Source organism: Podarcis liolepis, assembly GCF_965112155.1.
Source record: "Podarcis liolepis genome assembly, chromosome: 1".
NCBI lineage: Eukaryota > Metazoa > Chordata > Lepidosauria > Squamata > Lacertidae > Podarcis > Podarcis liolepis.
The window spans coordinates 1525421-1542325 of record NC_139554.1 but is presented as its reverse complement, the minus strand read 5'-3'; the positions used below and the strand labels follow the sequence as shown (position 1 = coordinate 1542325).

Below are 16905 nucleotides of genomic sequence, written 5' to 3'. Positions count from 1 at the left end.
TTCAAATCCCACACTAGAGATATAAAAGCTATTCGCCATATAGCCCCTTAAACCTAGGTTACAGGTGCACTAATGGAATGTTTAGGTGCCTTTTTTATTTCAAGATGACAAATGTGAGCTCCTGTCAGCTCCAGCTAAAATCTGACTCGCACCATAGCATGGCAACAAATATATGCTGCTGTGTGCCAGCCAGACAGTGGAGATGTCAGCTGCCATCCTGGCACCCAGGCGTCTTCACTTGGTCGCAAGTGGCCAATAGCCAGGTGCAAAATGCACAAGAGGGCAAGAGCAACCCTGCTTCCACCTCTCCTCCCTGATAAAACAAGGACAGTGGGCCTTAGAGAGGCACCACTAGTATTCCATTTATGAAATCCTGTGAAGTCTTCAACTAGATCGCTTTAATAATACAGTGGTACCTCTGGTTACGTACTTAATTCGTTCCAGAGGTCTGTTCTTAATCTGAAACTGTTCTTAACCTGAAGCAACACTTTAGCTAATGGTGTCTCCAACTGCCACCACAGCGCAGTTTCTGTTATCACCCTGAAGCAAAGTTCTTAACCCAAGGTAATATTTCTGGGCAAGCGGAGTCTGTAACTTGAAGCGTCTGTAACCAGAGGTACCACTGTAGTTCCCATTTGAGTTGTTTTAACCTGTTGGTCAGCAACTTTTGTCTTTCCGTTTTTATAGTTACTTTACCTCCTTTCTACAGTTTTGTCTTTCAGCTATTTTTAAGCTGCTGGTCCATGACAGTAAACCAGCTTCCCAAACTATGTGTGACGCCCCCCTGGCGCATGGAAAGGGGTTAGCAGTCTGAGACGCTTATAAAACCGAATGCACCGGTGATCCCAATCGATGCACGTCTCAAAGCCTGGATAGCTGTGCTGCAGCCTGCCCGGCAGGCGGGGACTCACCGGGGCAGCGTCGCCGGCCTTGGCGAAGCAGTATCCTCGCCCGGCGGCGGGGGCGGCCGGGGGCCTGTCGCTCTCCCAGGGCAGCTTCCCTTTCCCGGCGCTGAGGACCCTCCTGGGGCAGCCGGCCTGCTCGGCGAAGGGCGCGAGGTTGGCGGCGGCGGCGGCGGACCCGCTGTGCGCGCTCTGGATGCGGTTGCCCTGCTCGAGCAGCCAGTCGGTGTCGGCGCCGCGGGGCCAGGGCCCGGCGGCGGCGGCGTGGGGCGAGTCGGGCAGCGGCACGGCGTACTCGACGAACCAGTTCTCGGTGAGGCGCGGGAGGGTCTTGCGGGCCAGGCGCGCCTGCACGGCGCCCAGCACGCCCTCGCCCTCGCCGCGCAGCTCGACGGCGTCGACGGCCTCCAGGAGGGTGCCGGCGCGCGCGGGGCCCAGCGCCGAGGCCAGCACGGCGAAGGCCTCGAGGGCGGCGTGGCGCACGCGGCGCTTGGCGTCGGCCAGGGCGGGGGCCAGGGCGGCGGCCAGGGCCGGCAGCTGGAAGTCCTCGGAGGGGAAGGTGAGCAGCGCCGCCACCGAGATGGCCAGCACCACCTCGCGGACGCGCGCGTTGCGGTGGCGCAGGTGCTCGGGGCGCAGCAGCAGGTCCAGCACGGGCTGCGGCCCGGCGGCGCGCATCAGCGCCAGGAAGAGCTGGCGGTACTCCTGCCGCACGGCCAGCTTGGCGTCGCCCAGCACCTTGGCCGCCGCCGAGACCAGCGGCTCCAGGCGCGCGCGGGACCCCGCCGCCGGGCCCAGGCGCGCCGCCAGCAGCCGCAGCGCCTCCAGCGCGCCCAGCGCCACCTTGAAGTTGGAGTCGTCCAGCAGCGCGCGCAGCAGGCTCAGCAGGCCCAGCAGGGAGGGCGCCGGCAGGCAGGCCAGGGACGCGGCCGGCGCCTCGCCCAGCACCCGCTTCAGCTGCCCCATCGCCCCCACGCGGCCCCGGTAGTCCCGCTGGTCCAGCAGCCGCGCGTGCAGCTCCGCCGGGACCAGGCCGAAGCGCAGGCCCTCGCCCGGGGGGGGAGGAGGAGGAGGCTGAGGGGGGGACGAGGGCGGCGGGCAGGCGCCCCCCGGAGCCTCACGCCCAGGCCGCTCCTCCGCCTCAGCCCCGCCGCCGCCGCCGCCGCCCTCGGGCTCCTCTCTGGCCATGGCCCCCCGCGGGGCCTCGCCCGGCTCAGACGCCACGCCGACCCCGGGCCGCCCCCGCCGCCGCCGGGCCCCGCGCAGGGGAGCATCGCCGTCTCCAGGGAAACGCGTCACCAGCGCCGCCGCCGCCGCCTCGCCTCAGCCGCCGCCTCAGGCAGCCCGCCCAGGCCGCGCCCACTGCGCCTGCGCGGAGGGACACGCAAGGCGCGGCAGGAGCAACAGCAGAGCAGCCGGGAGGGGGGGGGGAGAGCGGAGGTCACGTGGGGGCAGGCCGACTCCTCCTCCGCGCGGGGCGTGCTGGGAGTCGTAGTCCTCGCCTCAAGAAACGGGATGGTGGGGGAGGGACGCGTCATACGTCATACTTATACACCTGTACACATACAGGCGCCGGGAAATAAAAGCCGGGCTGGGGATTTGGTGAGGGGGGCGGGTGTTCTCCCGCCTGTCAGGGCCTGGATCCGACCTCCTTTCCTCAGGGGCGGGCGCCGGAAGTGACGCGCCCCCTCCCTCCTCCCCTTCCTCCTCCTCCTCCTCCTCCTCCTCCTCCGCCTGTGTTGTTGTGGCTGCGAGGAGCCCGCGGAGGTCGCCGCCCCCGCCCCTCTCCCGACCGGGCCGCAGCCACGTGACTCAGGTGAGCCGAGAAGGGGGGGGTCGTCCTTCGCTCTCTCCCCCGGGTCCCTTGTGAGGAGGGGCGGCAGGACCCTCTTCCTCGCAGCCCGCCTCCCCCGCCACAACAGCCCTGCCAGGTAGGCCAGGCGGGGAGGGGGGGGGCCGCCCCAGGGAGAGAAAAGGAGAACGAGCGCTGCATCTCATGGCCCCCCTTGACCTCCCACCCCCACTTGACACCCCCCACAACAACAACCCTACGAGGTAGGCTAGGCTGGGAGGAAGCAGGGGCTGCCCCCCCACCAGGTGAAGTTCATGGCCGGGACGGGGGGGGGATTTGAACCCTGGCCTTTCCGGGCCTCTCAGCAAGCCCTCTGTCCCCGCTGTGCAGCATCAGCAAGGCGTCCAAAGACTCCCAAAGGGGGTTTTAGGTGGTCACATCTTTTCATTGCCTGGCCCCGTGTACTGTACTCAATGCCCCGAAGGCGACAGGGTGCGGGTGCAGGGAACCTCCTCAAGAGGGTGAATGGCTGGGTAGCACTTTCTGGGGTCTGTGAGCCGCAATATATATAACGTGTGTGTGTGTGTGTGTGTGTGTATATATATATGTAGATATATATGTAGATATATATGTGTGTGTGTGTATACATACATACATGTATATATATTCTTCCCATTGCATTTCTAAAAGGAGTTCAAGGTAGTTACATGGTTCTCTCTCCTCACAGCAACCCTGTTAGGCGGAGAGACTGGCCCAAGGTCACCCAGTGAGCTCCGTAGCTGAGTTGGGGGGATCTGAGCCCTGGCCTCTCCCAGGTCATCGTCTGTTTGACACGCTAACCACTATGCCACACTGGCCACACTGGCTTTTGAGGATGGAGTGGGGGGGGTATGGGAATAACATTGGTTGTATTTTGCCTGGTCTGCTTGACACCAGTCTATTCTCTCTGATAGAAGCTCTCGTTACCCCTCTTGCTTACGGAAGATCCGCATTTCAGTGGTAGAACATGTGTTTTGCAAATAAAATGTGTTTAGCTTCAGTCCACCTGCATCTCTCCAGGATGAGCGGAGACTCAGGAGAGTCACTGCCAGGCAACATGGACGATATTTCCTTATTTACTAGATTTCTTACCCTTAAGGTCTCAGGCTGGGTTGCAGCATGAGCATATAAATGAAATGGATAAACCGTTACAACCATAAAATGGAAGGAAGAAGAGATACAGCTATATGTAGTAGGTGAAAAAAGGTAAAGGATATTCTTAGAACAGTATAGTATGCTGTGCTAGATGGAGTAATGGTCTTTCTTGGTATAAGGCAAATAATAATAATAAAATACTATTTATTTATTTTTTATACCCTGCCCATCTGACTGGGTTTCCCCAGCCACCCTGGGCCGCTCCCAGCATATATCAGGGCATACTAAAACATCAAACAATAAGAACTTCCCTCAACAGGGCTCCCTTCAGATGTCTTCTAAAAGTTAGATAGTTGTTTATTTCCTTGACATCTGAAGGGAGGGTGTTCCATAGGGAGGGCACCACCACCGAAAAGGCCCTCTGCATGGTCCTATGAATGTGGCAAGCCAAAATATTTTGAAAGCATTCATCCTGGGTGGCATCAAAGAACTGTGCACTTCAAGTAGCTTCCACGCAAGATAGGCAATTCAAGCCAGATGTGGAGGGAAACAAGAAATCAATGCAGCAAGGATAATGAAGAGAGAGAGAGAGAGAGAAAGTGCTCTCATGGAAGCCTAGCAAATTAAGAAAAAATATGTGCGGCCATACAGGACTTGCGTCCAATTTCTAGGTGGACTCAGCACAACAAGTCCCGTTAGTACAACAGGGCTCTCCCCCTCCCCTCCTCCACCCCCAGTCGGTTCTAGCAGTGGGGGGCAGGGAGGACCCTGAGAATTGCACATGAGGTGAGGAGTGGGGAGGCAAGCAGAAATTCTTGTGCTGATAGAGAAATCTCCAGCACTAACACGAATCCCAGCCTGTGTGTTTAGGTATGTTCCATGTGCAATCATGAGCCAGGGTTGCTCATGCACTATGCTTTGAGGTTTCAGCTCTGCTTAACGCTTTCCCAACTTCCCCTTCCATGTCTTGCAGATGGACCCGTCGTCCCCAACCTACATGATTGCCAACTTGACCCCTTTGCACTCGGAACAACTCCTGCAGGGATTGAACCTCCTCCGGCAGCACCATGAGCTCTGCGACATCATCCTTCGCGTTGGAGACGTCAAGATCCACGCCCACAAAGTGGTGCTCGCCAGCATCAGCCCGTACTTCAAAGCCATGTTTGGCGGCAACCTCTCGGAGAAAGAGAACTCTGAGGTGGAATTCCAGTGCATCGCCGAGGCGGCCCTGCAGGCCATAGTGGAATATGCCTACACGGGGACCGTCTTCATCTCTCAGGACACCGTGGAGTCCCTGCTGCCTGCTGCCAACCTCCTACAGATCAAGCTCGTGCTGAAGGAATGCTGCACCTTCTTGGAAAGCCAGCTGGATCCTGGAAACTGCATCGGGATCTCCCGCTTTGCGGAGACGTACGGCTGCCACGACCTCTACTTGGCCGCCAACAAATACATTTGCCAGAACTTTGAAGACGTTTGCCAGACGGAAGAGTTTTTTGAACTGACTCATTCCGAGCTGGATGAAATAGTTTCCAATGACTGCCTGAATGTGGCCACCGAGGAGATGGTCTTCTACGCGCTGGAGTCCTGGATCAAGTATGACGTGCAGGAACGCCAGCAGTACCTGGCCCAGCTCCTGCACTGCGTGCGGCTGCCTCTGCTGAGCGTTAAGTTCCTCACGAGGCTGTACGAAGCCAACCATCTCATTCGCGATGACCACACCTGCAAGCACCTGCTGAACGAAGCCCTGAAGTACCACTTCATGCCTGAGCACAGGCTGTCTTACCAGACGGTGCTCACCACACGCCCCCGCTGCCCTCCCAAAGTGATCTGCGCTGTGGGAGGGAAGGCTGGACTCTTCGCTTGCTTGGAGAGGTGAGGAATAGTGAGAGCCAGAAAAGGGTTAGGAGTCTGCGGTCTTGCTTTTCCTAGCGCTTCTGTTCCGAAGCCATGACAGTGAGCGATGGTTACCACACCCCGTAGTTGAACATAACAGAGTGATAGCTTGGTGGGCAGCCTTCTGTGGCCTTTCATTTCCTGGGTCTTGTAGAGCAAGCAGAAGGGTCAAGCAAGGAAAGGCTTGGGATGAAACAGCTTCGGGAAGGCAATCAGTTCATTGCTTATAATATGTAATGCTCTTTATCAGCTGTTATTCTGTTCTTCATGCACTCCAGTAGCCACTCTGTAAAGGCAGCTAGTATCCCTGGGGGGTTAGGCCAGGGGTCAGCAACGTGCAGTCCATGGGCTGGATGCGGTCCACAAAGACCATTTTACCGGCCTATGACCTGCCCCTGAACCGCTCTGCCCGCTCAGCAAGTCCCTCATGCGCTGCGCTAAACCGGCGCGGCGCGGGGACTCACTGAGTGGCACCGGAAATCACGTCTGTGCATGCACAGATACCGGAAGGCACAATTTTCAGTGTCTGGGCATTCACAGAAGCGATTTCCAGCGCCACGGACATGCGCAGGCGCAACTTCCGGCATTGTGATGATCTCTCTGGGGGTGATCTGGCCCATGGCCAGTAAGCCTTGCCAACCCCTGGGTTAGACCAAACTCCTTCCTAGTCCAGCACCCTTTTTTCTGGAGTGGCAGATGGCAGGTGCCTCCGGGAAGCCCAGAGACAGGACACGAGAGCAATAGGGCTTTCATACTTGTTTTCCCTCAGCAGCTGCTATTCAGAGTCATGGTGCTTCTGATCCTGGAGGCAGCATGGGGGCACTGAGAGGTTTACCATCCGTGAATTCTCATCTCTTATGGCCATCCAAGTTGCTGGCCTTCACTGTGGGAGCGAATTCCACCATTTAATTTATGTGCAGTGGGAGTAAGGGCTTTCTTTTGTCCGTCCTGAAGCTCCCACTAATCACCTTCAATGGATGACTCCCAAGTTCCAGTTTTATGAGAGAGGGAGAAAAATATCTCTCCCCACTTTCTTTGCACCGTGCATAATTATTTATGCCTCTGTGTCCCAAGACCGTCACTTTTTTCTAAAGTTGTTGGGGAGCTTTTCCAGACCCCAATCATCACAGCTGCCCCTTTTTGAATTTCTTCCAGCTCTACAATATTTTGCTTATGGGGCAGCAACCTTGAAATGTAGACAGTAATTCAATTGTCGTCATATCTTGGATTCATAGTAAATCGTGATGCTATTGACAGTTTTTCTTCTTCGCCCCTATCCCAGCAAGGAATTTGCCTTTATCAAAACTCTTGCACACTGAGCTATGCACTTCTGCTCCCAAGGTTCCTTTCCTGACCAGTCACCCCCAGTTTGGATCACTTCAGGGTCTATGTGAAGGTGCCCCAGTACACATAATTTTACTGCCTATTCACCAAATTTGGAGAGATCCTTTCACAGCTCTTCATAACTTTTCTTACCATACAGTACCGTAATTTCATGTCATCAGCAAATTTAACCACCCCACTTTTCACCCCCAAATACTGGTTATGAACAAGTTAAAAAGATCTCTGTGCAGATAACTGCAGAACCCAACAACTTACTGGCCTCCATCCTAGAGAACTCTCAGTTTATTCCTACTGTTGGCTTCTTGTTCTTAGACATTCTTACGTAGGCAAGCCTACCCAGATGTTTAAAAAGCTTGTATGAGTTTTCATTTGTTTTAGTCTATTTTTAACTTTCTGCGCTTGTTACATTTTTAGGGGCAATTTATTGTTTTATCCTTTTTGTAAACCGCTTTGAGTTTTTTTCCTAACCACCAAGCGGTTTTTAAATTTTATGAAAGAAGAATAAATAAGCCCAATTATACAGGTCCATGGGAGGACCCGTCCTCTTATCCCATGACTGCAAAGTTAGCTCAATACTTTGGCGAAGGAAAACCTTTTGAATGTCCACATATACAATGTCTGCTGGACTGCCTGTACCCATGATTATTGACGCTGGGCGATGCGCGAGGTGGGGTCGCTCTGTCCATCAAGGAGGGCGTTGAGTCCAGCAAACTAGAAATCCCCAAAGGGGTGGACTACTCCACAGAATCGTTGTGGGTGGTGAAGTGGGACCCCAAGGTAGCCACTGAATTGGATGGCTTTGAATGAGGATTGGACAATTTCAATCTACCAGTGGCTACTCACCCTGATGGCCATGCGCTGCTTCCCTGGTCAGAGGCAGCAATGTTTCAGCATGTCAGTTGCTGGAAACCACCAGAGGGGAGAGTTGCCCTCGTGTTCGGATCCCGACTGAGAGTTTCCCATAGGCACCTGTGGGAACGGGATGCTGGGCTGCTAGGTGGGCCATTGGCTCAATACAGCGGCCTCTTCTTCACTTCTTGCGTTTTCCCTCATGACCTCTTCCCTCTCCTCCCGCAGCGTTGAGATGTACTTCCCTCAGAACGACTCCTGGATCGGCCTGGCCCCTTTGAGCGTCCCTCGCTACGAGTTCGGGATCTGCGTCCTGGACCAGAAAATCTACGTTATAGGGGGGATCGCGACCCACATGTGCCAAGGCATCAACTACCGGAAGCACGAGAGCTCGGTGGAATGCTGGGACCCCGACACAAACACCTGGACGTCCCTCGAGAGCATGAACGAGAGCCGCAGCACCCTGGGGGTGGCGGTTCTGTCGCGGGAAATCTACGCCTTGGGGGGCTACGATGGGCAGTCCTACCTGCAGTCGGTGGAGAAGTACATTCCCAAGGTGAAGGAGTGGCAGCCTGTGGCGCCCATGAGCAAAACCAGGAGCTGCTTTGCCGCAGCCGTCCTGGATGGAATGATCTATGCCATTGGAGGTTATGGCCCTGCCCATATGAACAGGTAAGTAGAGCTGGGTCATTGGGGGTTGGATGAAGCACCCCCTAGCTCACCCCCCGCCCCACCCCCACAGACCTAAGCGCTGTTCAGTCGGCAGATGCAGGAGCTGCTTCCAGGCAACCCGTAGTTGCTCCCAGTGAGCCTCATTAGCTTTCTCTGGAGGATTCGCCCAAGGAATTCTCTGTGATCTTCAGCTGCAGTAGAGTTCAACGTGTTTTCCTTCATTGCAAACTTAGAAAGAGAAATTGGAACGTTTCAAAGAAGCTTTTAGTTGGCTTGGGGCTAATAAAAAAGTCCTGGTCCGGAAATGTCTCTGTGCGCACTGGCTCTGTGCCCTTCACAGGGCAAGATGTTGGCACCCCTGTGGGTACCCTTGTGTCTTCTCTGGGCTTAGTTTTACTCCGGCTGAATACTCCCTGCTCACTTGATGGAAGGGCTGGGAGCCTGACTGGTGTTGCAAAAGCAGAGTGGAAATTTGCTTCATGCAAACATCTTTGTTAAGCTCATGTTTGGATTTGAATTGGAGCAGGAACTCCTCTGTGCCCCCACCCTGTAGAGTTGGGGTCTCTTGTCCAGCCTTGGCAACCATAGTCTTTATATAACTGAATTGCTAGTTCAACTAACACCCAGGACTCAGCAGTGAGCTCACATAAAAACACCAGCCCACTTAAAACAAGTAAATAAACTGTCTATTCAAATCCACATTATTATAGCAGAATTAACATTGCCCCAAACCTTCCCTGTTTCACTCCTAAACTAGGAGGCCTTGCAGTGTGGTAGGCAATTGCTCAGGTTCACACACTCTGGTTTCTTATCCTCCCCACCACCCTACATCCAATATCTTCTCTTCTTCCTGCCGTGGGTACACTTAGGTGGGTCTCTTTGGGAAAAATAGGCACACGGCATGAAAGGTAGAGCTTAAGAGTTGTGTCCAGTGCTCCATGTGCATGATTCCCTTGGCACAGTTGGATATTTATTTCCTCTTCTCCCCCTGCATGCCTTCAAAATCTCTGGAGGGTCCCCCAACCCTCCAGAACTCATTTTGAGGGGGGCAGGAGAAGAAGAAAAATAAACCCTTTTGTGCACTCGGAGGTCCATTGCACTAGCAGAGCTTCAGCACTACTCTCTGTTCCCAGGCTTGTTATATGGGTGGTATGAAAGAGGAAGGTCTTGGATTGCTTTGATGTTCTTGTAGCTGGAGGCAGGAGTCACTGCCCTGATATGTGAATGTCTGGTGAAAGGAGCGTCTTCCTTTCAACAGCACAAAGCCTTGGCCTTTTTGATGCCTCTTGCCAGAACTGGGCAGGATGTTAGCATGCTGCAGAAGGCAGTGCCTTGCTGCCTCCCCATTTACCCCATGGGGAAGGCACGGAGGTGTGTCCAGCCCTTTTCCTCGGATCCCTCCACTTCTTCGAGAAAATGTGCTGAGTGAGAGAAGGGATCTTTGTGCAGGAGGAAGCGACTTACGACAGGTAACATGGTACCAGTCTACCTCCCCAGTGGAGTTTTAAGTAGAGCCAGGACAGGTGGCTTCCATTGACTTGAGCCAAGATACAATGTGGGTGCAGGATTATTGTGGGCCACTTCATCCTTCATGATGTGGGTGGCATTCCTTGCACTTCTGGTATGTAGAAGTGTCCACGAAGGCAAGGTCCCTTAGCCATCAAAACGTTAAGGAAGCACGGCATGAGCCCAAGAGGGGCTGACCATGTTGGTGTGGCAGGTTTACCTGAGCAGTGCCCCTCTTTTTTCTCCTCAATTGTCTTGGTCTTTTAGGAGCAGAGGAAGCTGCCTTAAACGGAGACGGACCATTGGTCCATCAAGCTGTGCCTTGTCTACACTCACTGACTGTGGTTGTTCAGGGTTTTGAGCAGGGAGTCTTTCTCCGTCCTTCCTGGAGGGGCCATTGGGGACTGAACCTGGGACCTTTCTCTTGCAAAGCTGATATATTCTGCTGCTGAACTATGGCCCTTCTCCTTACACGCAGCTAGTTCGCAGCCTTGCTTTCATTGTGGGCCAAGGATACTGCACTGGGTGACCCTTCTTTAGCAATTGCTCCTTTGGTAGATGTTTTCCTCTTTGTACCCAGAGCTTTTCTGTTACAGCAAAATATATTGAGGCGAGTAACTCCTGTTCTATCGAATATCTCACTGGGGATTCCCAATGTTCTGGGAATCCCTCCTGAACACAGCTACAGTGGCCTCTTGAGATATTAAATCAGTACAAAGTGTTGCCACTAATCCCTTTGGTTGGTCTGCTCCTGCAGCGTGGAACGTTACGATCCCAGCAAGGACTCCTGGGAGCCAGTCGCTCCGATGGCGGACAAAAGAATAAACTTCGGCGTTGGGGTCATGCTGGGCTTTATTTTCGTGGTCGGAGGGCACAACGGCGTCTCCCACTTGTCCAGCATTGAGCGATACGACCCTCATCAAAACCAGTGGACTGTTTGCCAGCCGATGAAGGAACCCCGAACAGGTAGGAAGAATCCCAGGAGCTGGTTCTGGTTGGCTTAGAAGTCGCTGCCACTTCCTTGTGACTTAACGGGGGCTGGGGTGGAACTAAGTGAAACAGCACAGAGTCCTCCTTTGAGGCCACGTGCAAGAATTCTCTTTGCCTCAGTGCTCTTCACCGGCCTTTTATTTGTAGGAATGCATTCTTCATCTGTTATGTCCAGGCAGGACAGTGCTTAGTGAAGTTGCCAGGATACCCCAAAGGGCTCTTTGGCTTTGCTTTCCAGAAAGGAAATGGTAGTCTTGCCACGGAAGACCAAGAAGCTCTGCAAGGGACCTACTTGAGCAGTAGCACTCAAATAACTGATGGTTCAGGGATATAAAACCTTTAAAACCTCATACACCTGCTCCTTCCTCACTTCCAGTCCTCTCTGGGTGAGAGCAGCCCAGGAGCTGAAAATGCATTGAAAGGGGATGTTGGATTGATCTCTCGATGAAGCTTAAGATGCTTCCCATACCTTAGGCCTACCTTTACCAACCTGGTGTCCTCCAGATGTTTTCCACTACGACTACCCTACAGCGCAACCCATGTGATTCTGTGGCTGATGGGACTTGTAGTCCAAAACATCAGGAGTGCACCAACTTGGGAGAAGGCTGGCCTTAGCCTGAAGGTTACTGAACTGCTTCAGTGACTCCTGATCGCGTATCTTCCTCCATCTGACTCCTTTAATACGCAGGCAATATATGGCTTTTTTGCTGTCTTTGAATGTGGCTTTGCCAGTTTCCTCTTTTCCAACCGTGTACTTTTTTCTTCTGGTGAGGAATTGGGTGAGGCTTGACCCTTGAATCGATTTCCTTTGTTTGTAGCCCTGACTTGCAGAATAACCCCAATAAGCTCCACAGGGGAGTTGCTTGCTGTCGCTAAGAGGGAGTCCCCAAATCTGAGCCCCAAGAGCAATGGTGAGCCAACGAGAGGTTGTGCCTCCCTTGTGGGCTTGAGGGCGGTGTCCTGCTTGCTCAAGGGCCGGACCAGCCCAAGAGGGACCTCCATGGACTCTCATCACCCTGGCCTAGAGACGAGTGGAAGCTTCTGTTCCATCTGGGAATGCATTTGTGACACTGTAGGTTGGACAAGGAACAATTTTCTGCTTCTGGCTTCTGCTGGGCGTTCTTCTCAGCCCTGCATCCCCCAGCCTAGATGCTCAAGGGGTCTGGCACTTCCCCTCCCTCCCAGATATGCCTTCTCTGCTTATCAAGTCATTGGCTAATTCCAGCCATGGATCTACTACTCTGTGGCCTTGTAGGAACTAGGCGGCATTATAATGTGAGAATGAGGAAAGGGAGTTGGGTTAGGTGGTCTTTTCAGAATACCTGAAAGGTGCATGCTGTGATTGGTACTGTACTGGCCCTTCTATTAGACACCTTTTCACAATAAACCAGACCCAAGGCATCACCCAGAGATTCCACATCAGTCTCTATTAATTTAACTTTTAATTTCTGAAGAGGCTTTCCTTCCTGCTGCTAGTTTCATGGGCCACGTTAACTTGTATTGTTCTGTATTTATTTGGTATTGTGAACTGCCCTGAAAATATTTACGTTGCTAGGTGGAATATAAATCTGTTAAATAAACTTCGCAGATGAACTTGGCCCAATAATAAACTCGGATCTGTAAGTTCTCTTGAACTCAGCAGGGCTTCAGTCTGGGCCTGCTTATGATCAGTCTCCAGGCTCCGCAGTTGGCCTACATTCTGTTCCTACAGTGTTCTCCTTTTGTAGAGAAGGGGAGGCGATATCCTAGCATTCAACATTTCTTTTTCTCCTTTCTACTCCCCCCCCCCATTAGGAGTTGGTGCGGCTGTAATTGACACCTACCTTTATGTAGTTGGCGGACACTCAGGGTCATCCTACCTGAACACTGTACAGAAATACGACCCCATATCGGATAGCTGGCTGGACACGGCTGGCATGATGTACTGCCGGTGCAATTTTGGCTTGACGGCGCTATGAAGAAGGAGCACTTGAGGATGCAACTGGCACAGACTGTGGAGACCGGAAGCTGCACTTTGTGGAGTCAGGAGGAAGGGGGGAAAGCTCAAATGAAATGCAGACAGGTTAACCCCAAACAAGAATTGTTCCTGGTTATTGCTGATCACAAAGAAGCGAAGGGCGAAAAAATGAAGCCGGTTTCCTAGCAGGGACCCAGGCTGCATACTGTCATTAACGTGAAATAATTCATCTCGATGCAAGAATCACTGTGTTGCCTGAAGTAGGCGTAGAAACTCCCTGACTCACGGAGCTTTGTCCTCTTTCTCCTCCTCCTCTGACTGACGCAGTTAACCTGGGTGAAGACTGCCTGGTTGATGTCTGGCTCCATCTTTGCAGTGAGAGACCATCATTGCTTCACAATTTTTTTATGAACAGTTAACTAAAGGGCTGCCTCTCCCCCCGTCCCCCATTACTCCAGGTTTGTAAATAACTGATGCGGTCGTCGTCTGTTTGCCTGCACTTAGTATCCACTCCCTGTTGTTTTTCTTAACTTGCTTGTGTGGATTTGGCGAGTGGACGAGCGGGTGGCTCTCTTTAAGTTGATAAGCTGAATGCCTTTTTAGCCCTGCACTTTTTGGAGTTGCCTACCTGTCTAAAACCTGTAACCCTTCTTTCCCTTCTCTTTCTCTGAATGAAAGGATCAGCAGCTTTCAAGCCTGACGCAGAGATAGCAGTTTAGACAGCAAACCCTTCCACACCTCTTGGGTTGGTTGTGTGTGTGTGTTTTTATCATATTTAATCAGTTTTGCAGCATGTGTGTAAAAATTACTTCAAAAAGATAGAAGTGTCCTCCCTCCCTTCAATCCGTATTAATTGGCCCATGTATGACTGTAAAGAATGTACAACCAAGTTTTCAAAGTCTTCTGATTCTAACATGGTGCTAAGAAAAGATTTATTTATTTTTTTAGCAAGGCTGTTGGCAGTCTAAGGCTCTTACCCGCAGCACAATTGCAAGGAAGCAAAGTCCCATTGAAACCAGAGGGACCAGCTTCCGGGTACATAGGAGAGGGTTGCACTGTCTTGATGGTTTGGCGAAAAGAGCAGGATCTGCGGAGTCTGAGGGGGTCTGAAGCCGATGTGGTGAATGCCGCCAGTGTACACGCTGGTGGTTTCTTGTTTTGACATTTTCCTTCTGTTTCTTTCGTCCGTGCCTGTGCGACATGTCAAACAATTAACATCATAGCATTTCATTAGATTACGTCATTTGGAGAACTCTAACTCAGATTCTTAATGAACGGAAAGTATATTCTTCCATACAGATTATTGCCTTTTCCCTTTAAGACAAATAATGAGGCAGCATTGATCCCACTACTTTCAGTCTTTCCAAGCAATTCTTCAAATGCTGCTGTTCATTTCAGGAGGACTTGCCCAGTGTTGGTGAATTGCTCTCCAGCCGGGCAGTTCCTGTAAGAAATATCCATCTAAACTTAGTTTTATGTTCTGAAGGGTTAAGCAAGACCCTGTGTGGTCATCCTCATTTTATACAGATGACTGTGAAACTAGTTCTTCAGATTTCTGTTTTGTGTGTTTGCCCCTATATATTTCTGCTTTGTTCAGGCGGCTACCCTTTTGCTGTTGTGCTCTCCCACTTTCCTTCCTCTCAAAATCATTTCTCCCCTCTTTTTTCTCTATTGAACACAAGTTACTTTCCCCAGTTATTCATAATTCACAAGCATACAGCAATGGGGTACGCAGTTTCTTTGTGTTAAGCCTTTTACTTCTGAACTTGTCCCAAGTTCTAACAGGGTAAATGACGCTGTTTCCCCCCTTCCTTCCTTCCTTCCTTCCTCCTCCTCCTTCCATGAGCTCACGTTTAGACTGACACAGTCAAAGTTGCATCACATTTCTACCTTGCATGTACTGTGTTTTCCCGAAACTTTCCTTAAGATATTAAGGGAGTCCAGCAGAGTTTTCAAGCAACTAAATGACTGAACAAGCACTTTCTGCCTAGTGGCCGCAGGGTGGCTTGTTGATTCTTGTTCCTCAGCAATAATAGCATCATGCAAACAGTTGCAGTGACCTTTCACGTACGGAATTGTGCACTTGGAGGAATTACTGTTCATTTCTGTGAGGCTTCCTTCGGAGATGCTCACTCTGGACAGCGCGAAGAAAACCTTAAGCAATTTATAGGAGGCCGTCAAAGCTGTTTCGGTTCTTCTGCGTTCATGAACTACTTAATTTCAGTTCAGGAAAAATGCTTGGTTAAACAGTTCGCATGTGCTAGCGCTCTCTCGCTCTCTCTGAGGTGCCTTTGAACTTAGAAGCAGACTGATTATTGGAACTCCTAGCCACAAGGCATGACCGGAGGGCGAGGGAGGGAGGGTATGAAATGGTTGCGGGATGCAAAGGCCTTGATGGGCACATGGTTGCCCTCGTTATCTGCCATGCCCCTTGAGCCTCCTGCAAAGCATGACTTGCGGCTAGGCTGTCGCCGTAAGCAGAGCTGGCAGTTTCTCGTCATGCCTAAGGACCCCTGAGCCAAGGATGTGTTTCGAAACACAGTGATTGAATCCTGCCCGTTGCCCATTCCTAAGCTGCCCTGTTGGAAGGAGGTGGCATATAGTACCCAGAAGAGGGTCCAACTAATCCAGATGTAGCAGCTTTTTATCAAGGGCCTCTGGGCACTTTCATTGGGCACCCTACAAAATTGTTAGCTTATTGGAATCTAGCCCTGTAGATGTTCATGAGTTCTTTAAAAATATATTTATGTAGAGCACTTGCATTAAAAACCAGTGTGCTAAGGAGCAAATAACAGTTTTAGTCAAGACTGGATTGATTCCTCGCAGGGTAATTTGTGAGTGTGGTAGATGCAAGTCTAGGGATAGGCATATTTCAGCAAGTTTGCCAGCCTCCCTTCTGTCTGGGGGCTTTGTTTTCCCATTCACCTAAGTGCTCAGGCGTAAGGCAAACCGAACAGCCCGGCTGTCACACTTCTAGGCTGCAATAAGCTTGCTGTAGTTCAGCAACTGTCTTGTCTCACAGAGAAGGCCTTTCCACATAAGACATTGCACAAGGTCTTGCTTAAGTCATCATCCCCGTGTGGCAAAGCAACTGTAGATCAGGGGGAGAGCGTGCCTGCTATCGGTCAGATTTGCATTAATGGGTGACTCAAGGAGAAAGCAGCAGACGCACTGCCCACGCTTGGAAGCGCACTTCCCTTCCATCAGGAAACATAGAGCAGAGTAGATTGGAGGGGCGGCAGGTGTGAGGTATGCTGGGCTGCACATGGTGCTCGTTGGTCCCACAAGACTGTTGTCATTCAGCTCCTAAAAGGACCTGAGGCAGAACCTTGGGAAGTGTTGTGGTTCCACCGTGGCGCTCCCCTGGGCACCTGTTTGTCGCCTTGCTTGCATTCGCCCCTCTCGCCCACCCACCAGAGATAGAGAAGTTCATTACTGTTGCTTTGTGACCCTTCCGTTGTGTGTCAGAACATGAGCACTCCATGCTTGCCTTAAACCCCTCTGAACTCCTTGGAAGAGCTGGGTGACGGCTCCTCTCTTTGCCTTACACGGGATGTGCTGTCACCTCTCTGGCCCAAGGCAAAGCCAGCTTTTAAAGCAGGATTCCGACCCCTCATGTACTGTAGCTTTCAGCGCGACTCTGACCCGTTTCCCCCCTGGGTTTGCTGGGCAACTAGCATAGCTTCCTACCAGCGGGCTTCGTGTTCTCCCGCCCCGTTTACAAAGGTGGCATTCGAGTTGAGTGGGAACCTGCTCAGCAACCTCCTTGTTCTTTTGTGTTTGCTAAGTGTGATAATGTTCTTTTCTCATTGTAACGGTATTTCATTTGGTTGTGCGATGTTTACTAAATAAATCAGTGAAAGCAA

General features: G+C 52.1%; 2 protein-coding genes across 3 annotated transcripts in view; one reads left to right on the top strand and one right to left on the bottom strand.

The window, feature by feature from the left end:
* The window catches only part of TOGARAM1 (TOG array regulator of axonemal microtubules 1), a 27687-nt gene extending 25415 nt beyond the window's left edge, over window positions 1-2272 (bottom strand). Inside the window, exons 1-2 of the mRNA XM_083514512.1 lie at window positions 2231-2272; window positions 912-1083 (exon numbers count right to left, since the gene is read on the bottom strand). The gene's annotated coding sequence lies outside the window, so the exon portion shown is untranslated. The remainder of the gene's footprint in view (window positions 1-911; window positions 1084-2230) is intronic.
* Window positions 1081-16905, top strand: KLHL28 (kelch like family member 28). 2 transcript variants are annotated; one of them, XM_083515169.1, is made up of 5 exons: window positions 1081-1461; window positions 4802-5700; window positions 8143-8586; window positions 10850-11058; window positions 12877-16905. In XM_083515169.1, exons 1-5 carry the CDS (start codon window positions 1099-1101, stop codon window positions 13038-13040), a joined length of 2079 nt encoding a protein of 692 aa, XP_083371295.1. In that variant the 5' UTR covers window positions 1081-1098; the 3' UTR covers window positions 13041-16905. The 2 variants fall into 2 exon arrangements, with proteins under 2 accessions (XP_083371295.1, XP_083371296.1); XM_083515170.1 differs by lacking the exon at window positions 1081-1461 and adding an exon at window positions 2451-2718.